Source organism: Fusarium verticillioides, chromosome 1, assembly GCF_000149555.1.
Source record: "Fusarium verticillioides 7600 chromosome 1, whole genome shotgun sequence".
In the NCBI taxonomy this organism is placed as follows: Eukaryota; Fungi; Ascomycota; class Sordariomycetes; order Hypocreales; family Nectriaceae; genus Fusarium; species Fusarium verticillioides.
Window position 1 is genome coordinate 1550330 of NC_031675.1, and position 19020 is coordinate 1569349.

A 19020-nucleotide genomic window follows, 5' to 3' on the forward strand; every position below is an offset into this window, starting at 1 on the left:
GCCTCGACAGGAATGGAACGAGGCAACGTCCGAACGTTCTGAGATCAAATCACTTGAACGCAACATATTCTTCAAAAGCTATTCAAGGATATACTTTGAGTTGTTGAGAATTAAATATAGGTCCCATCTGAGAGCTGCCGGCGTACAAAACTGCCGCCAGTCTGTTGAGACCTCGGGATTTTTCTCGGCATATGTATGCATCATTAACACTTTCATTTATAAGTATCCTTTTAGGCTCTTTATGCCATTCTTTTACTGGTATCACTTGTGTAGTCTCATCACCCATTGCGCCCTTTTTGTATCCTCATTACCGACGGCTCCGTCCGGCCGTTAAACGCCAAAATCAGCCCATGTCAATGCAACCCTTGTTCAACGCCAGTGTCATGAACCTGTTAGCCTCTGAAGCAGATGTCTTATGCAATGCAGCCAAAACTCCTGAAGACGGCATCATCAAAAAATGCTCGAGAAAATCCCTCCGCCTGCAAGCATGAAGCTCATAGTGGTAACGGCCAGCGCCAAAGGTGTTGCCCCAGGGACAAGCAATGATCCCGCGTTGTCCTCGTCATCATTTCCATTTGAGTCCGATTCTTGAAATCCTTCAGCAGCAGTAAAGTTATGACCTGGGACTGTTGGTTTCTCGGTTGCTCTGTGCTGATTACTTGCTGCCGTTGCGGATGGGATGGTAGCCCCATAGCTCTTAAATGGGACTCGTTTGCTTTTCGTCGAATTGAAATCAGTGGCAGCAATTCCAACTTCGTTATTTACCAGGTCATAGACGACATAGGCGGATCGAAGAAAGGTGTTGCCAAGCAAATACAGATCGTTGGTGTCGTTTTGTATACCAAAGGTACATATGTTTTCGCCCTTGTACGCGCCGGATTCAAAGGATGGCATATTGGCCGCATCGCTGGTCATGGTAAGAACGAGCTCGTCCATCCCTACACTGATGCTAGGACCTTCAGGGCCTGCAAATCCAAATGTGAAATTCCCTTGGTTCCTGCCGTAAGCACATGGTAGAACAGCTACTCCATAGTATGGCGACCACACAGCACCAACTTCTTCCCAGATCTCATGGGCCAGATCTTGGGGAAGGTAGCTCAACGTGGTTCCGGAATCGAGAACGGCCTGAATGGGGAAACTATCGGAGGTAAGGACATCGCTGCCGCTGGAGCTAGTGGCGACCAGTGAGGTCAAGGCCACAACGAAGTGGTAGTAATGGCCATCTAACTTTTGAATGTCGATTCGGTGCATATCGCCCACGTACTTTGCTGTGTCAACCCCTCCGAATAGAATACTGCCGGCCTTGGCGTCTAGGTCATTGAGCCACACACTGTAGGCGATGGTGTTGATATAGCCTGCTTGGTACATCGCAACAGGGAGGTTGGGATAAATGACATCCGTGGTGCTGCCCGATGCCTCGTTCTTGGCGTAACCAACACCAATCAAGCCATATGAAATGTTAGTCTTGATAGCCAGTCCCATCGTCAGATTGTTGATGACAGCGCCGTCCAAATCGAAGTGATCTTCAAAATAATCGCCCTTGACATAACTGTCATCTACAAAGGTGATGCCGAACATTCCAGGCGCGACATGTTTGAATGTCTTGGACTTATCAGGGTCAACTGTTAAATTGTCAGTAATGAAGCCTAGCACTTGTCGGGGTGCCATCTTACAGCTTCCAAGAGGGCAACCATTTTTTCCATTCTTGTCGTCCTCGCAGATATCTGCGTAGTTCCAGGGAACCCATACATCGCTACTCCCGGTATCGAGCTGAAGGGTAACGTTCTGAGGCGGACTGCCGATCGTGACCTCTGTAAAGTAGCCTCCTTCAGATCTGTCATTACTTATGGCCTCTTCATATGTCGTTTTGGCGCGACGGGCCAAATGTGGTTGAGGATGACGACCCTCAATGTTCCACTGGATGGTTTGGGCTTGCACGAGGCCCAATGTCGAAACCAGCGAAGCACCCACAAGGGACGACTTCATTGCAGCCACGAGGGAGAGGTAGGCAAGAGCCAGGAGGGGATGAGTTCAGGAATGGCGTCGAACGGAGTAACGCCACCCTCCTCCATAAGGTGAATAGGCACGGGGCCAACCAACTGAGATGTAAGAATACTGTAAAATGGCAAATGCCTTTTGTGTATGAATAGGTAGGGGAGAGAGACAGAGAGAGTAAGGATATGAGACGTAAGTTGAGTTGGTTTGAATTGATAGGTATCAATTTGTTTCAAGGGCGAAGTAAGTAGTGCAAAGCGCTTAACAGCCAACTAATAAGTTAGGTTGGTTGCACTAGGACATTGAACACAACAGGATGTCGCGAGAAACGCAGGGTAAAAGACCCAAAGATAGGACAGATGTGGTGGAGCCTAGGACAGCTGCTGCAACTGTATGTATGTATGTAAATGCAACTGATGAAAGAGGGGAATTCTGGAGAATATAAAAAGAACAAGGGTGGAAAGGAAAACGAAGTGACGAATCAGGGTTAACAATGAGCGAAAGATTGTCGATTGACAGGAGATGATGGATGAAGTGGAAGAAACGGCACGGGGGGGCCACGCAAGCTTGGTAACAAACGACGAGCACACCAGACCAGACTCGGGACTTTCCCACTTGGATCACTAGCAAAACTATTACCAACTCGGGAACTTGCCTCTTGACTTGAGTGCGTGCACGCTGTGGCGCCAAGATGGCTCGTCGACCCTTGCGCTAAAAAGGGTGAGTCGTCATCGTCTCTCTAGACTGGGATGATGGGCAGAAACAAAACATAAGACGCAATGGGCTTGTTGTAGTGGCCGTTTCTGTCTCGCGTTTTCTGTCACCCCTCAGCTGCAAATCCAAGGATCCGTGGGATGATGCGCTAGGTGGGCGGGTACTAGTTATTTAGTTGTTTGAGGCTTACGAAGCCCGGTGCTAATCAATTATTTTGTCAGTTCAAGTTCCACAGGTACGATCGGAAGCTAAGAAAGAACACCCGCCAGCGTCGAAATCTACTCTCCTAACTATTTCACTTGTCAAAGTTACCGATCATTTTGACTTTACACCTTGCTTCTTGTAGAAAGGTACGGCTATCACGGCGTGTTGTAATTACCGACTTGAAAATTACCACACATCGAAACTCGAAACTCTTGGTAATACGAGATTTGTACATGCTCACAGGCCAAGAAGAGCTGCCAAGAAGCGATCATCATCGCTATCGAATTAGAGTGCAGGTTTGGAGACTGTACCTGGTAGATCAATTAACATTCTGAAAAACAAAATGGTCGATCTGTCAGCCAAAATCGTTGGATTTGACCCTTGTCTCCTGTCGTGTAGCAATCAACACTTGCATTCTCCCACTTTCCGTGTTGCCGTGCGAGTATTTGCACAACCCGTTGAACACTACCTACCAGCTGACGACGACGCCTTGGCCGAGTTGAGTTGTGAATGCCGCTGATCCGTGCAACTCGGGTTCACTTTATCTGATGCAGCTTGATATAAACCAAATGCCAGATTCAGTGGAAGCAATTGTGTTACCTCTGGGCCGCCAACCTAGGTCTATAACTATAGTAAGTTTGCGTTTATGTAAGCACCTAATCGCTTCAAACCCTCGACTAGTACATGTGTCTCACAAACATACCCCATTCTTATATATCCCTTAAAGTCCTCGTCATTCCCAAAGCATTTCGAACCTGCCACGAACAGGACGTTGTTCTTGCTTAGCAGGTCCAAGCAGAAGTCAACATCATTTATGGGTTGGCCATTCTTGATGAAACGAACAAATGCTGTCGTCCCGGCCGTGGGCTCTACCCAGGAACATATGGCCTGATAGCGTCCGACAAACTCTTTGACCAGTTTCGCATTGTTCCTTGCCAGGGTCAAGTTGCGATCAACTAAAGAAGGGAGAACTGCTGGCGATAAGGCGTATCTCGCGACCTGGTCATCGATCTGGGAAACGCTGATTGTGGTGTAGTCTCGCGCGGCCATGATGGCTGAGATGATGGACGTGTCCTTGCTTGTAATCCAGCCGACCCGAATCCCAGCCAGAGCATATCCTTTGGACATGGATCCCGTCGTGAGCGTTCTTTTATAACCCAAGGTCGTAGCAGACTTCGGTATGTCAATTTGGCCAGAGGCCCCGCCATGGAAGAGTGGGCGATAGACTTCGTCAGAGAACAGGATGATGTCTTTCTCCTTTGCTATTTGAGCAATGCGCCCCAGTTCACTGTTATGGATAGGTGCACCGGTAGGATTGTTCGGATTGTTTATGATGATCATCTAGCACCACAGTAAGTAACCATTTCTTTGTGCCGCTTGAAAATGTTCACCTTCGTGTTCTTTCGGATGAGGTTCATCAGCTCATCCACGTTGGGAACGAAGCTCTCTTCTTCCTTCAGCTTCCATAATGAGACTTCAGCTCCGATGCTTCGCGGAACCTCATATAGCTGCTGGTATGTCGGATAAACGCAAATTACGTGATCATTTGGCCCAATGAGGCTATACAGGGCCAGGAAGTTGGCACCGATCGCGCCTTGTGTAACAACGATATCTTCTGCAACAAGTTTTGTGTCTTCAGTGCTGCATTGGGCAGCTATCCTCTCTCTTAATGCGTTGGAACCGGGGATAGGGCCGTATGTAAGTTTGAGGCTTGTATCAATAGGACCTTGTGCTTTGGGGTCTTTGCACATGCCGACCAAGTCGTCAATCGATACAGACGCAGCACACGTCTCAGCAACGTTCAGGACCCCAGGAGTTGTCTCATACTCGTCCATCCATTGTTCAACAGCGAAAGGTGCAATTCGAACCATTTTAGCCTTAGATGTGGTCAGATTCCTATGACTGGCGATTCCGATTCTTGTAACAAGGTAATTATCGATGGCGGTATCGGCCCTTTAAATAGTACATACTTCATCTGAACTGATTCAATGCTGAACTCAAGGTTGGTGGACCTGACAAAGCCCCACATTCACGCGCCCTTCTGTCTCGAAGCGCCATTCAACGTCATAAACGCCTTTTACCTTGTCAAGTTGGGCAATTAACTATGAATTCACTAATACGGCAGGGCAATGGGTCTTGAACCACTGTCATATGGGTCTATGAATACCTCGTCGAGTCTATTGTGTGATTATGAGGTGGTGGCAGTGGTTGCCGGTTATGATGATAAGCTGCTTGAGAGCTTCCCCGCAAAGCTTGATCGAGAACGACAGGGGTTAAATCTGGGGATAGTACCACTAATAAAACCTCAAAGTAGCTTCGACCGTATCACGGTATCATTCACATTTGGACTCCAGGTAAAGTATCATTGTAGGCCACCGTATGATCCTAGTGCAGGATCTTCAAATCTCTCGATCTAAGTTAGTTAGAAGGTTTACATGTCGAAAGTATCCGAGGATAGCGTTTCCAGGCGGCCATTATCATAGGTTGTGGTTTGTAGGGTGTCATGAGACAGTTCGATATTCGCTATGACATTTCATGTTTCAACTCAACTATTGGTTAATATTTATTTATAGTTAGCTCAATCGAACACTGCATGTTACATGGCCATATCGATGTAACTGTGTCGGCATGGATATTCGTGACATGTCATCAATACCGTCCAAGGTGGAAGAGCATTTTTGCGACCTGGCATAGTATTGCAATACTATATGCATAATAACTGTGATATATGACACGGGATAGGAATGTTAATGCTTCTGCCGCTGTACGGTATCTAGTCTATAAACCAGGACGAGTTAGAATAAAAATAGCGTATGAAAAAGAAGAAGCATAGGGTAGCGAGTTTCATTGAGGGGGTAGATAATCACAAGACGTGCTAAGCATCATAAGCTGGAATTTTTATTAGCATAATATCTTCGACTAATAGTAAGCAGTAGATAATACGTTCGCGTTTTCGGCTCTGGTCTGTTAGATGGTGAATCATGGATATTTACTAATGTACAGTCATGACAACTGAAGATCAACAAGAGAGTTAGACTTATCATCAGCTCAAGTTAGTGACGTCAGATCTATCTCTGAAACGCAAATGCGTGTCAGCGCATGAAATACCCTCATGACAACTGTGCCTATTTTTGTTCCATACGTGCATAGAAGGCTGGCCATCAGGGAGATTGGATACGTGGGCAGGACGATTCTTTCCATTGGCCGATTCCGGCTCAAGAAGTGAAGTTCATAGTTGTCATGCCCTCCGCACGCTGTTTTCGATGACCTGATAGCTCTATCGAGTCATGAGACCCATATTTAGTGGCTACCACAGCCACTCACAATTTACCCTTAGGCCAGCTGCACGTCTCCAGTACCTGCCTAAATGGAACGCGGGGCGCCACTCTTCGGTGAAACAGCTTATCCCGGTCGCGCTCATAAGCATCGGTTGATCAACAAACCAGCCTCCCAACATCAACATTGTTCTATCACCAGACTGCATCGTGTTCCCATCGCTGCAGTTATGGCTCCTTCTTCTCTGAGGAGCCTCCTATTGGGTTCTCTGGCCCTCTGGCCTGGTCTGGCCATGGCTTCCCAGAACTCAACTTACTCGCAGGCCGATCAACTACGGGCACAACTAGCTCTCATGGGTGATCGCCCAGATGGCTGTCCTCCTTGGTGCGTCAATGCGATTCCGAATCCCCACGAAGTTGGATTTCTCATACTGATATATCTATAGTTTCAATTGTCTCCTTCCTGCACACACGTGTGCTCAATATGCTGGCTGTAATGAGTTCAACGGAAAATGCGCCTGTCCTGAGGGATTTGGCGGTGATGACTGCCTCGAGCCACGTGCGACCTCCCCCCCCCCGTTATCATCAGATAAACTTTGACTGACTTTCTCCATTAGTGTGCGGCTCACTTCCCAAGGGAAAGGATCGCCCAATGCGATCTGGCGCATCATGCGATTGCGACGAGGGCTGGACTGGCATCAATTGCAATGTCTGTACCGACAATAAAGCCTGCAATGCGCTCATGGAAACCGGCGAAGGCGGTGTCTGTTACCAGAATGGTGAGGTTGTGAACCACAACTATCAGATCTGCGATGTCACCAACGAGAAGATCACGTCTTTACTCGGCAAGCAGCGCCCAGAAGTCACGTTCACGTGTAAACAAGAGGACCAGACTTGTGATTTCCAATGTTTGTTCACACCTTCCTCATTCGCGCACGCTGCTAACCTTGATGCGAAGTTTGGGTAGATGCCATCGAATCTTTCTACTGCCATCTCTCCGAATGCGACTCGAGCGCCGCTTGGGAGGAAGAGAAGAACACAACTTCCTACAAATGCAACAAGATCAGCTGCAGCTGTATTCCCGATCGTATGCTTTGCGGAAAAGATGGATCTATCGATCTCACAGACTTCCTTGACCAATCTATCCAAGGCCCAGGACGATTCGAATGCACCCAGAAGCATGGCGGTACTCACGACTGTGCTTTCAGAGAACCCGAGATGGATGCCTTGATTCTAGCCCTAATCGGTGACTCTAGCATTCTTCTTAGCTGCCACGCTGGCGAATGTCTCTACGAGACAGAGGTCCCAGGATATAAGCGTCCTGTCAAGAAGATCAACACACCTCTTATTGCTGGCGTGATTGCGGGCTGCTCTCTCTTCTTGGTTGCTGTAATTATCTTGACATGGTATCTGTCGAGACGTAAGTTAAGCTACGGAGCCATCCGTTTGGAGGACTCGGATGACGAGAGTACGAAACTGATGACCGACCACAAACCCGCTTCCCTCTACTTTGACGATGTTGCGTATACTTTAAATGGTAAACAGATTCTTACTGGAATCCGTGGTATCTGCAAGCCTGGAGAGGTCACCGCCATTATGGGTGCGTCTGGAGCAGGAAAGACAACATTCCTCGATATTCTCGCACGAAAGAACAAGCGTGGGCAAGTTCATGGCAACTTTTACGTCAACGGCGAGAAGGTCAACGATAATGATTACAAGAATGTTGTTGGGTTTGTTGATCAGGAGGACACCATGCTCCCTACCCTTACCGTTCATGAGACCATTCTCAACAGTGCTCTACTTCGACTTCCTCGCGACATGGGCCGTGCTGCCAAAGAACAACGTGTGGTTGAGGTCGAAAAGGAACTCGGTATTCATCACATTCGTGATTCCCTGATTGGTTCTGAGGAGGGCAAGGGGCGTGGTATCTCGGGCGGTGAGAAGCGACGTGTAGGAATTGCTTGCGAACTGGTCACCAGCCCTTCGATTCTGTTCCTCGATGAACCGACCAGTGGTCTTGATGCGTACAATGCGTACAATGTGGTTGAGTGTCTCGTCACTCTGGCGAAAACATACAAACGAACCGTCATTTTCACAATTCATCAACCTCGATCCAACATTGTGGCACTCTTTGACAGACTCGTGCTGCTAGCACAAGGCCGTACCGTTTACTCGGGTCCTTTCAACCAATGTCAAAGCTATTTCGACGAAATCGGCTACGAATGCCCCCCTGGTTTCAATATTGCTGATTATCTTGTTGACCTCACCATGCATGCTGGCAGTACTCAATCCGTTGATAACGGTACTGTCGGCCTTGACAATAACAGTGTTGGGCCAAGCAGCACCCGTGCTATCAAATCTGTGGCAAGCATATCAGGCACTACTTCGGGAGACGATGACGCCAGCTCGAGCCGACCTCAGAATCGGCGTAGAGACTCGGTCAAGGTCCGCCAGGATCGCGAGCTCTTCACACGCAGAAAGACGGTTGACACAGCAGCCTCCTCAGATGCTGGAGGTGAGGACAATGGGGCCTATCGCCTTCATCAAAACCCTGTCGACTCTACTCCCGCAACCCTCCTTGACGACCCTCATGACTTGCCTCCAGCAGCAGCCACTGGCACGGACCTCGACATTATGACACGTGCATTCATCCACTCGGAAATCGCTTCATCAACACATGATGAGATCCAGCGTGCCATCCAGATCGCACAAGATGCCAATGGCGCCAACGCAAATGGTTACACTGTTGAGGGACCCAATGTTCATGTCAGTGCTGTTGGAAAGGGCTATGCCCGAGTTGGCTACTTGCGTCAGTTCATCATTCTGTCTCAGAGGACTTGGAAGAACTTGTATCGAAACCCGATGTTGATGCTTACCCATTTCGCTATCGCCATCGTGCTCGCTGTTTTTTCAGGATATCTCTTCTATGGTCTCACGGACGACATCCCTGGCTTCCAGAACCGGCTCGGTCTCTTCTTCTTCCTGCTCGCTTTGTTCGGTTTCAGCACACTCACAAGTCTAAACGTATTCGCCACCGAACGACTTCTTTTTGTTCGCGAACGTGCCAACGGTTACTATGCGCCAGCCACTTATTTTGCGGCCAAGGTGCTGTTCGACATAATCCCTCTTCGAATCGTTCCTCCCATCCTCATGGGTTCCATAATCTATCCTATGACCGGCTTGGTGGCAGACTCAACGCACTTCTTCAACTTTATATTGGTGCTGGTACTCTTCAACATGGCTGCTGCGGCTGTTTGTCTCTTTATTGGAATTGTTTGCAAGGATGGCGGAGTCGCGAACTTGATCGGCAGCTTGGTCATGCTTTTTAGTCTTCTTTTCGCTGGCTTCCTCCTGAACCACGATGCCACTCCTAAGGGTGCTCTTTGGCTCCAGACCCTGTCGATCTTCCACTACGGCTTCGAGTCGCTTATTGTCAACGAGGTTCTTCAGCTTACCCTCGTGGACAGCAAGTACGGACTGGATATCACTGTGCCTGGTGCAGCCATCCTTAGCTCCTTTGGATTCAACAATAATGCCATGTGGCCTGACATCAGGAATTTGGGGATTTTTGCTGCCGTCTTTATCGTATTGTCTTATGCTGCTATGCATTTCTTGCTCGTCGAAAGACGATAAATCAGCATAGAGGGATTGGCCACTGTATGAGGCCTCAGAGTTAAAGGAACGATGCAAGTGCCATTGCTTGCGGTGATAATATACACAGGATGTGTCAGGCATACGAGTCATACTGGGCGTTTGGTTGAATGGGGGCTCGTTCTTGTTCTTTCATGGGTTATTGTACCAAGTCTCACAATATATGTAGAATCGCATTTTGAAGGACATTTTGGACGCACATATGAGTCCGTGGTAGGCCGCTCGAAGACGTGATATTTGTCATAGTTACAGTGATACATGAGTACAAGTTATTTTTACAAGCTCAAAGGCATGATCTATTCCATCTTTCCACCAGTGAACTCCTCCGCAATTCTCTTCTGTCGCTTGACGGAGCGGTCGTACTCGGTTTCGTAAAAGTCCATAATCTTGGTTGATACTCCTGTTGTGGTTTCCAACATGTTGCCAATCGATGTTGGCTTGCCCCAGACGTCCCATGTGTTCTGGGCTGAACCATATCGGCCGATGTCGAAGCCTTGCTTGTGGAAGAAGTCTTCGGCAAATATGGTCTCAATCTCTTCCTTGAGCTCACTCTCGTTGACAATAAAGTTGGAGGCATTGATGTAGAGCTCCATCAACGCATCGCGGCGAGCCTCGCGCTTAGCTTCCTCAATAGCCTTGACTTTGACGCGGCTTTCTTTGGCACGAGCGAAGCGTCCAGGGTCAGGGTATGTCTTGGTGTCCAAAACTGCCTTCAGCACTGTGCTTCGGGTAAGGCGATCGTCCTCTCGCTCTGGGGCTTTAACAGCCCGGTGGTTCTCGAGAAACTTGTGGCTCACGCGCTCGTTCTGAGCAGCGTCACGACGGTTCCTTCGTACCCAAAGTTCCTTCAAACCAGTTTCCAGGTTCTGCCGACGGGAGTTGGCCATTGCTTGCTTCCATTCTTGCGTCTCGTTCTTGGGTTTTTGTTTGTGGGCCGGCTTAGGAACGGTTTGCTTGATATAATCGGCTCGAATCTTGCGGTCACCCTCCATACGAGGGAAGATCTCTCGAGGTACGGGGAGGTGGCCTCTGACCCGGGGGAGCTTTTTCTCTTCGGACTGGGGTGGTGTAGGCAAGCGGATATATGAGGGAGACTCGGGAGGAACTTGTTCGAGAGCATGAGCCGAAGTGGAAAAGGCTCTTGAGGCCACGAGGAACTGACGAGCAGTCGCCCTCGGGCATGAAGCTGTGATGCTAAAAGACATTCCAAGAAGAGCCTCGGCCAGGTTGATTACTGAGGAACTCGAGTTAGATCGTAATTGACGCCGTACCCCCGTCGTCAAATCGGCTTCTGCAGGATCAATGCCAGCCTGAGAAAATCGACGTCGGATCAAATTTGCGGATTATTTGGTTCCGCGTGTGAGACCCCTGGCATTTTACGCACCACCACCAACCACCGCAGGAAGTTAGTGGGGCTTTTATCCTACTAAGAAAAAAAAAGTTCTGGAGGAATAAATTTCTGGATTGTTCATCCTCTTCCCTCTCTTTGTCTTTCTTCGTCGCCAGTATCCTCGACCAACTTCCGCCAATTTTTTCGCCATGGGTACTGGAAAGAAGGAGGCCACCCGGCGTGAGCGCCAGGGTAAAGGTGGCGATGGTCTCAACAATGTTAGAACTAAGGGAGAGAACTTCTATCGCGATGCGAAGAAGGTCAAGCACCTTAACATGTACAAGGAGGGCAAGGCGCAGAGAAACGCTGAGGGAAAGATTGTTAAAGCTGCCTCCTTTCAGTCGCGCGACGTTCCTAACGCCCGCATCGAGCCGAACCGCAAGTGGTTTACCAACACCCGAGTTGTCTCCCAAGATACCCTCAATGCCTTTCGTGAGGCTATGGATGAGAAGGCCCGCGACCCCTACCAAGTTCTTCTCAAGTCAAACAAGCTGCCCATGAGCCTTATCAGAGATGGAAAGGACACCGAGAACGGTATCAAGCAGCACAAGGCCAAGATGACCGTCGAGACCTCTCCCTTCGCTGAGGTGTTCGGTCCCAAGGCGCAACGCAAGCGAGTTAAGCTCGGTGTTAGCAGCCTGGATGACCTTGCTGGTGACACCGAGAAGAGCATGGATACCTATCGTGAGAGGCTGGAACAACAGAAGCTTCTCAGCGGAACATCTGGTGATCCGGAGACTCTCGGAGACACTGATAAGCCTCTTACTATGTCGATTGAGCCTGTTTTCGATAAGGGTCAGAGCAAACGAATCTGGAACGAGCTTTACAAGGTCATCGATTCCTCAGATGTGGTCATCCACGTTCTCGATGCTCGAGACCCTGTTGGAACAAGATGTCTCAGCGTTGAGAAGTATCTCAAGGAAGAAGCTCCCCACAAGCACTTGATCTTTGTTCTGAACAAATGTGACCTGGTCCCTACCAGTGTAGCAGTAAGTCTTTTCTTTCTCCATATTTTCATCTCCCTCCTCCAATACCCCAATGTTCTTTGTCAGGATTTGTCCCTTTATGTACCATGGGACCTGTCTGTTATAACATTGGGAGAATAACCGCCAGTCTCGACTGTCGTCAACGTCTTGTTGTTCGGCTGATGTGTGCCGTTTTGGTTACCATCATGAGTCAGGCCAAGTGTCCGATTGAGTTGAAGTCTGCCTATGCCATTAACCATTCACGGGGCATCGATTGTATACTTCTTAGTGATGACACAAACATCTTACCGCCTTTCATCATGTTCCTTATCGTTATAACTTTGTTCGAATACTAATTCGATGTAGGCTGGATGGGTTCGAAGTCTCTCTAAAGAGTACCCTACTCTTGCTTTCCACGCTAGCATTACGAACTCTTTCGGAAAGGGTTCTCTCATTCAGTTACTTCGACAATTCTCCTCCCTCCATTCTGATCGAAAACAAATCTCTGTTGGACTGATTGGTGGACCCAACACTGGAAAGTCCTCCATCATCAACACTCTCCTCAAGAAGAAGGTCTGCACTGTCGCTCCTATCCCAGGAGAGACTAAGGTCTGGCAATATGTCAGCCTGATGAAGCGGATTTACCTAATAGACTGTCCTGGAATTGTTCCTCCGTCAAGCACTGATTCACCTACCGACTTGGTCCTTCGAGGTGTCGTGCGTGTGGAGAAGGTTGAGCACCCTGAACAGTATATCCAGCCTCTGCTGAACCGGGTCAAGCAGCACCACATGGAGAAGACATACGAGCTCAAGGGATGGACAAACTCTACAGAGTTTCTTGAGCTTCTGGCCCGCAAGGCTGGACGACTTCTCCGTGGAGGTGAGCCTGACTTGGATGGTGTAGCGAAGATGATTCTCAACGATTTCATGCGAGGCAAGATTCCATGGTTCACACCTGCGCCCAAAACTGAGGGTGAGGCGGACGGCAAGGTTGGAAACCGTGAAGGTAGACTTGGAGAGATGCCTCGAAAGCGAAAGCAGGAAGAGACTGTTGAAGATGAAGATGCTTCTGCCGAAGCCCAGCTTCAACGAGAGGCTGAAGCCGCGGAGAAGGCCGAGCAGGAGAGCCCTGATGGTTCCGACGAAGAATCAGAGTTTGAAGGTTTCGGTAGTGACACTGAGGAAGCACGATCAAGAAAGCCTTCGTTTGGTGCTACTGTGGACGGTGAAGATAGTGATGGCGATAGCGCCGACGATGATGTGATATCTATCGGTGGCTCTGAAGCAGCGGATGAAGAACAAGAGGAAGAGGCACCTGCATCTGCAGCTAAGCAGAGTAAAGGAAAGAAGACGAAAGGCGGTCCTCCAAACAAGAAAAGGAGGACATGATCGGCCTGGAGTTGATCAAATTATCATAGTCTTTATCTTCATTCGAGGTACTTGCTCGCGCACCCTCAACTAAACCCTTAATGATACCCACGTTAATACTTCCATACCTTGAAAATCGGTCTTGCAGTGCCATGACATCTATCTCAACTGAGATAAGCAGAATGGCCGTTGCCTTTATCTCCAACGCCGCTAAGCTATGTCTTTGTAGCTCTTACTATAAGTCTCTTAACGTGCTACTTGTTTTAAGACTGAACTAACATATCTCATTTAGCAAACTAATGTTCAATAACATGTAAATCAAGATACAAGGCATCGAAAAGACCAAGGAAGCAAAAAGATTGCCTCCACACAGGATTGAACTATGGACCTTTGCATTACAAGTGCAACGCTCTACCACTGAGCTATAAAGGCGTCTTGCTAAAAGGAAGTCAAGAATTGGATTACAAGACGCCGCATGCAGGGGGGAGTTTATAATTCTGGCAAAAGGATCAAAAGGATTGCCCCCGCACAGGATTGAACTATGGACCTTTGCATTACAAGTGCAACGCTCTACCACTGAGCTACAAGGGCAATTACTAATCAGCGCATTCGAAAGACTGTAGATGTCGAGCCGGCGTGCCTCAGAATGCCTCTCACCCTCACTGACGTCTGGCCGGCCTCTCTCATAACAACTACGGTGATCTCACTGACCAAGATATCATATCACTACACTTTATAGACTAGGAGACGAATTAAAATCAATCTCTCGAAGAAACCTGATGTATTAGTCGCTCTTAACTATGAATGTCTGTGTAATGTTGCTCCTGTGCTGTACTGTAAACAGAGTAACAAATACATTAAGCCAATTGATGATATTGAAAACCTCTCGTATATACCATCTTTGCGGTCCTGCCGTTGCGAATCGTGTCAGCGATGCTCTATGCATGTACCCGTCACCATATCTATCTTCGAGGCTCCAAATATGTACTACTAAGTGGTGTAAAGACAAACCCTCCCCTTCGAGGAACAGAAGCAAGGCAATGATGAAGATTCGAATAGTATTCTTTCTCGTTTGAAATTGACGTTGAGAGTTGTTTCAGTTGAAACAGGCATCTTAAGGCACAGTATAGCATGACATAACGGTGTTGGTTCAAGCCTGGGCATGCGAAACCAGCCAAGGCAATTTCCTGGTATATATGTATTTGATCAACCTCACTCCACCTATGCCTGCTCTTCGCTACCGCATCTTCTGGCCAAGTGTGTCTCCGAGTATAATCCATGCATCCTCGACGTCTTGCGGTATATCAACATGGACGATGGAGCCTTTGCCTCGTGGCCCGTATCCATTCTCATTGTCTCTCATTCGTGGAATTTCGCCGACAAGTAGAGACATCAGTCGTCCCATACTCCAAAGACCATCATTTTGGTTCTTGTCAAACTCAGCAATGTCATACCGCAAGTAAGAAGTGAGGCCGCCCGCTTGGTTCTGAGCTCTAGAGCCTTGAGCCGCCACCCTGGGCACGAAGGTTGGCCAGCCGGCAAACACAGGAGTATCATCCATCTTATCAGAGTAGACTTGCTCAAACGCAGCAACCGTACGCCGACACATGGTTGGGTCTTGAGCGACGACAATAGAACATGGTGACGTGTATCCATGCTGGTCTAACACCTTTCTTGTGTACACAGCATTTAGTGCACAATTTGTCGAGGCATCCTCAACCAAAATAGTGAGCTTTTGTGTTGGGTGCTTGCCGACGGTTGTGAGGCAGCCCTTTTCAACCTCGAGGTGGAAGAATTGCTCGACAATGGTCTGGAAGACCCGAGCCTCTGGTTGTCCCTGAACTTGGCTAATAATGCTATTGTACTTGGGATGTCGAGCTATAGCATCATATAGCAATTGGGTTGAATGCCCGATGCCACCGGTGATGACCAAAACAATCGGTTCACCTGATAGGGCAGAATTAGTCGTTTGCTTGATCGACAATGTTCATCTTCTCTGTCCCCGCCATTGAAACCTACTCGTTGCTTCTACCAATCTCGTCACTGATGATACGACAGTATCTACAATGGATAAAATTGCAGAGCCGCACAAAACAACTACCGCCACAGAACTTGGAATTTTATTGACATCCAGCTGCTTCTTGGTCGCCGAAAAGCTGAAGAGGGCCGGTTGCAGATCTGACAGAGTGCGGACTTGCTCGTGAGCAACAAATTCCGAGATGATGTTCGCAGCGTCAGCCGCTCTTGAGGCTTCATCGGGGGAGATATCCATTGCTTTTGATCAAATATTTACTGCTCAGAGACGCACAAGACAGGTTTAGACCTCAGTGACCAATACAGGGAGATGTAAAGGATTCAGAGGGAGCAGACGTTGACGAAGCGGAGTATCCGGAAACGGAAAATCCGACTGGCGATGGCCACAATTGGCAGCGTGAAGTCTCACTTTGTTTTGATATCGAAGAAAGCTTTAGCTTGGTGACCAATCTAATCATGGTAACATAAATGAGTTTTGTGTCGTCTATACTCCAGTGATTTGACACACCATGTATCGAATCGTACATAAGTTGAAGTTCTCAGAAGCACAAAGATACCCATGATGAGCTGAGCCATAGGAGCTTTTAGATTTAAGAAGGCTTGGATAGCTTGGATAGCTTTATTTGCGCTTCGGGTGTTCATATGTGCCTCGGAACCGTGTTCATTGAATAAATTGAGAGTTACTTCCTCGTTTCTCTATGTTCACATTGCCCAAAACACTCGCTTGTACCATTGTACTGGGATTGATGAATTCTTTTATCCAGAAGCCGCACAGTTGCTCATGGCTTCTCTACTTTAGAAAATAACAGATAGAACTCGGTACTGTTCAGTCGGATGCGATTGGGAGACATGGAGCAAAGCCTGACCAACGACCCAGAAACACCAAGAGCATTAGATGATTCTAATAGCTTTGCAAGTTCATGAATGAAAAGGGGCCACTGCTATTACCATTGTTGAAATTAGTGCTACTCTAACACCGAAAGTGACCTCGACCTCTTAACGAATATTATTGTACTTAGGAAAGTACCACTACCACCTACAGGAGCAGAACTTCTTGTTATAGTCATGGCTTTGGTGTATCCTATCCCACAGCAGCATCTCAATCAATCTGAGCTTCTATGTCGCATCACCACCCGAAAGAACAAGCCGCGCCAAAACAAAGACAAAAATACATTTGAGGTAAAGCTGCCTAGGTCGCGGGTTTGCTAGGCATAGATAGAGGCCACTGCGTGCCTTGCATCCATGCCTCGCAGTGGCAGCTAATACAGTGCCACTGCGAGCTCAGGATCTCCGCCAGTGGCATTTGTCACTCCGCGCATCGTCTAATAACGGAATAGAAGAACAAGGTAGGTAAACAACAATGCTCCCCTCACTGCGGACACATTGATCTTGTCGCCTCTCCCCATGCTCCTCTTCGTTTGTCCACCTTGCATCCTCTTGTTCGGGTTACGGGTATCTTGTTAATAACATCGACAGCAACTTTAATTTTCTTCACCTATTACCTATCAGCCACCATATCCCTAAAGAAGCCTCACGCAAGGTAGACGAACTTAAAATGAATTCTGTCTCCGCACTTGGAGAGCCTCATGTGGTGCGCAACGGCCTACAATCGCCTCCTACCAACACCTCGAAAGACATGGCAAACCGCCTCGCATCCAAACCACACGATGCCCAATCCACTTATGATATTATGTCAACTGGATCGAACGTTGTATGTATTGTGCTGTGGCAATGGCTTTTGCGAAGAGAGACACTTACCATACCTCTAGAAGGCGAGCGGAAGCCTGACCCATGCAACTCAGAATTTGGCCAACATCGGAGACAATGGTGCTTCTTAGGGTTCGTTTACCTACACGGCTACGGCGCTGCCTCGAACCGGAGTTCAACGCTAACATGTACCAATAGTAGGAGTATACAGCCCGTCCTCACAAGGCACTATCCAAGACTGCATCACTGTGGCTCCCCGTCATAACAAGACGCATATGGCGCAAGGGAGCTCACCCGCTGCTCTTCAGCGAGGTGAGGATGGTCCGAAATACGATCTCACAACACTTGCGAATCCTATCCGACCTACCAGCGGACCTCATGTCCCGATGTTTAATCTGGAACTGGTTTATGACGTCTTCAAAGATACCCCTTGGGGAAATCAATATAGCGAAGCAGTGGGGGAGCAGAATCCCACCGAGAGTCGCCAAAACGACAAAACTGCTCAGTATAGAGCCTTGAAACAAACAAAGAGAAACCCTCTTGGACCGCGAGCTGGCTTGGGAGTCTCCAAGACACCCCGCCTGCTCAAGCAGCCTGCCATACAACTCAGGCGATCTAAGAACCTTCAGGGGAAGAACCCAATCGATCTCGTTGCTAGAGGAGCCACTCCGACGCCCAGTAGCCCAAGCGACCCGGCGCCTTACTATGATGTTGCTCGCGCACCCAATCTCAGCAGGCCTATTCCCGACTTTGACCCAGCTTTGATTTCTACTTGCCCTGAGCCGCTATCACCTTCAGAGATGCTAGATGGAGAGAAATACTTCCTCTATCAGATGGCCACAGCTCGCCATCTGGCCTTCAACGGAGTTTCAGGCCCATACCAGATTGGCCACTGCTTGTGTGATGTCCATAAGGCAACCGGGAATCTAGTCAAGTTTGCACGTGCCTGCACCGCTCCAAATGGCGAAAGATACTGGCGTCATCTCATGACAAATGCGTCTATAAAGGCTCAAGATGGGTCCAGAATGGCAGGCAAACCAGTTGCGCTCTCAAACGGGGCCCTGATTTGGATGGAAGATGAGAGAGGCAAGGCCATAGCCCCTGAATGGACATTCAACGAGCCCCAATTCTTACCTGGATCTTCTGATGATCAAGAAATGGGAGGGCATCCGAAGCAAGCTGAGCAGGAGACCAACCCAATCCATCCTGGACTCAAGACTACTAGCAAAGATCCCTTTTGGTGGTGAACGTCACGATATCGTTACCAGGTTGCATGGATGGAGTGAAGAGCCCTGAGAGAATTTTCGTGCACATCCCTGGGAGTAGCCACATTCAAGCTTGGGTTATGATCGGAGTCCTTCAGTCCCTGTATTCATAAGAAGAAGTTCATACGGAGTAGGAGTAAAGAATTGTGCTTGGATTGTTTTGACCCGGGAGGGTCTTGGTTTATAGTTGATGCATGGCCGGAACTTTGTTGTTAGTTGATCTCTGGAGTTGGACTTACTTGATTGTTTTGCAAAAACTCTCCTTGGTCATGATTTTAAGTAGCGATTCTTATAATTGGAAGCAGGAATGTGTTTCTATCATGACTAGGCAGGTAGCTAATAATAATGCTAATTGTCAATGAATAAGTGACAGTTGTCGAATCAAGTGGCTATGATTGATGATTACGGAAGAATTGCGCACCGACCTCGATAACATCATCGAAAAAGGATGC

The 19020-nt window shown here is 48.2% G+C and overlaps 7 protein-coding genes and 2 non-coding genes across 9 annotated transcripts; 3 read left to right on the forward strand and 6 right to left on the reverse strand.

The window, feature by feature from the left end:
- Window positions 1–41: 41 nt before the first annotated feature.
- Window positions 42–2658, reverse strand: FVEG_09466 (hypothetical protein). Its single transcript, XM_018898449.1, has 2 exons — window positions 1674–2658; window positions 42–1622 (listed from the first exon to the last, which is right to left on the reverse strand). Exons 1-2 carry the CDS (start codon window positions 1984–1986, stop codon window positions 451–453), a joined length of 1485 nt encoding a protein of 494 aa, XP_018756342.1. The 5' UTR covers window positions 1987–2658; the 3' UTR covers window positions 42–450.
- An 812-nt stretch (window positions 2659–3470) lies between these two features.
- Window positions 3471–4825, reverse strand: FVEG_09465 (hypothetical protein). The gene is made up of 2 exons (XM_018898448.1): window positions 4305–4825; window positions 3471–4254 (listed from the first exon to the last, which is right to left on the reverse strand). Exons 1-2 carry the CDS (start codon window positions 4782–4784, stop codon window positions 3541–3543), a joined length of 1194 nt encoding a protein of 397 aa, XP_018756341.1. The 5' UTR covers window positions 4785–4825; the 3' UTR covers window positions 3471–3540.
- Window positions 4826–6325: 1500 nt separating this feature from the next.
- FVEG_09464 (ATP-binding cassette, subfamily G (WHITE), member 2) lies at window positions 6326–10127 on the forward strand. The gene is made up of 4 exons (XM_018898447.1): window positions 6326–6573; window positions 6635–6747; window positions 6806–7096; window positions 7147–10127. The coding sequence occupies exons 1-4, from the start codon at window positions 6419–6421 to the stop codon at window positions 9819–9821; spliced, it is 3234 nt and encodes a 1077-aa protein (XP_018756340.1). The 5' UTR covers window positions 6326–6418; the 3' UTR covers window positions 9822–10127.
- On the reverse strand, window positions 9941–11164 carry FVEG_09463 (hypothetical protein). Its single transcript, XM_018898446.1, has one exon. It carries the CDS (start codon window positions 11042–11044, stop codon window positions 10136–10138), a length of 909 nt encoding a protein of 302 aa, XP_018756339.1. The 5' UTR covers window positions 11045–11164; the 3' UTR covers window positions 9941–10135.
- A 61-nt stretch (window positions 11165–11225) lies between these two features.
- On the forward strand, window positions 11226–13787 carry FVEG_09462 (hypothetical protein). The gene is made up of 2 exons (XM_018898445.1): window positions 11226–12218; window positions 12561–13787. The coding sequence occupies exons 1-2, from the start codon at window positions 11379–11381 to the stop codon at window positions 13581–13583; spliced, it is 1863 nt and encodes a 620-aa protein (XP_018756338.1). The 5' UTR covers window positions 11226–11378; the 3' UTR covers window positions 13584–13787.
- A 135-nt stretch (window positions 13788–13922) lies between these two features.
- FVEG_16598 lies at window positions 13923–13994 on the reverse strand. Its single transcript has one exon. It is a non-coding gene; the product is annotated as a tRNA-Thr (tRNA).
- An 87-nt stretch (window positions 13995–14081) lies between these two features.
- FVEG_16597 lies at window positions 14082–14153 on the reverse strand. Its single transcript has one exon. It is a non-coding gene; the product is annotated as a tRNA-Thr (tRNA).
- Window positions 14154–14681: 528 nt separating this feature from the next.
- On the reverse strand, window positions 14682–15895 carry FVEG_09461 (hypothetical protein). Its single transcript, XM_018898444.1, has 2 exons — window positions 15582–15895; window positions 14682–15509 (listed from the first exon to the last, which is right to left on the reverse strand). The coding sequence occupies exons 1-2, from the start codon at window positions 15832–15834 to the stop codon at window positions 14800–14802; spliced, it is 963 nt and encodes a 320-aa protein (XP_018756337.1). The 5' UTR covers window positions 15835–15895; the 3' UTR covers window positions 14682–14799.
- A 1256-nt stretch (window positions 15896–17151) lies between these two features.
- Window positions 17152–18550, forward strand: FVEG_16596 (hypothetical protein; the record flags this gene model as incomplete). The annotated part of the gene is made up of 3 exons (XM_018905841.1): window positions 17152–17307; window positions 17366–17423; window positions 17502–18550. 3 exons carry the CDS (start codon window positions 17152–17154, stop codon window positions 18548–18550), a joined length of 1263 nt encoding a protein of 420 aa, XP_018756336.1.
- Window positions 18551–19020: the final 470 nt, after the last annotated feature.

Bases quoted from the DNA above. Each gene is read 5' to 3' on its own strand.
- FVEG_09466 (XM_018898449.1), bottom strand. From the start codon at position 1,986: ATGAAGTCGTCCCTTGTGGGTGCTTCGCTGGTTTCGACATTGGGCCTC. The intron at 1,623-1,673 runs GTAAGATGGCAC...ACAATTTAACAG, and splicing joins TGGTTGCCCTCTTGGAAGCT to TTGACCCTGATAAGTCCAAG.
- FVEG_09465 (XM_018898448.1), bottom strand. From the start codon at position 4,784: ATGGTTCGAATTGCACCTTTCGCTGTTGAACAATGGATGGACGAGTAT. The intron at 4,255-4,304 runs GTGAACATTTTC...CTGTGGTGCTAG, and splicing joins TCATCCGAAAGAACACGAAG to ATGATCATCATAAACAATCC.
- FVEG_09464 (XM_018898447.1), top strand. From the start codon at position 6,419: ATGGCTCCTTCTTCTCTGAGGAGCCTCCTATTGGGTTCTCTGGCCCTC. The intron at 6,748-6,805 runs GTGCGACCTCCC...TTTCTCCATTAG, and splicing joins TGATGACTGCCTCGAGCCAC to TGTGCGGCTCACTTCCCAAG. The intron at 7,097-7,146 runs GTTTGTTCACAC...CTTGATGCGAAG, and splicing joins CCAGACTTGTGATTTCCAAT to TTTGGGTAGATGCCATCGAA.
- FVEG_09463 (XM_018898446.1), bottom strand. From the start codon at position 11,044: ATGTCTTTTAGCATCACAGCTTCATGCCCGAGGGCGACTGCTCGTCAG.
- FVEG_09462 (XM_018898445.1), top strand. From the start codon at position 11,379: ATGGGTACTGGAAAGAAGGAGGCCACCCGGCGTGAGCGCCAGGGTAAA. The intron at 12,219-12,560 runs GTAAGTCTTTTC...AATTCGATGTAG, and splicing joins TGGTCCCTACCAGTGTAGCA to GCTGGATGGGTTCGAAGTCT.
- FVEG_09461 (XM_018898444.1), bottom strand. From the start codon at position 15,834: ATGGATATCTCCCCCGATGAAGCCTCAAGAGCGGCTGACGCTGCGAAC. The intron at 15,510-15,581 runs GTAGGTTTCAAT...CTGCCCTATCAG, and splicing joins GAGATTGGTAGAAGCAACGA to GTGAACCGATTGTTTTGGTC.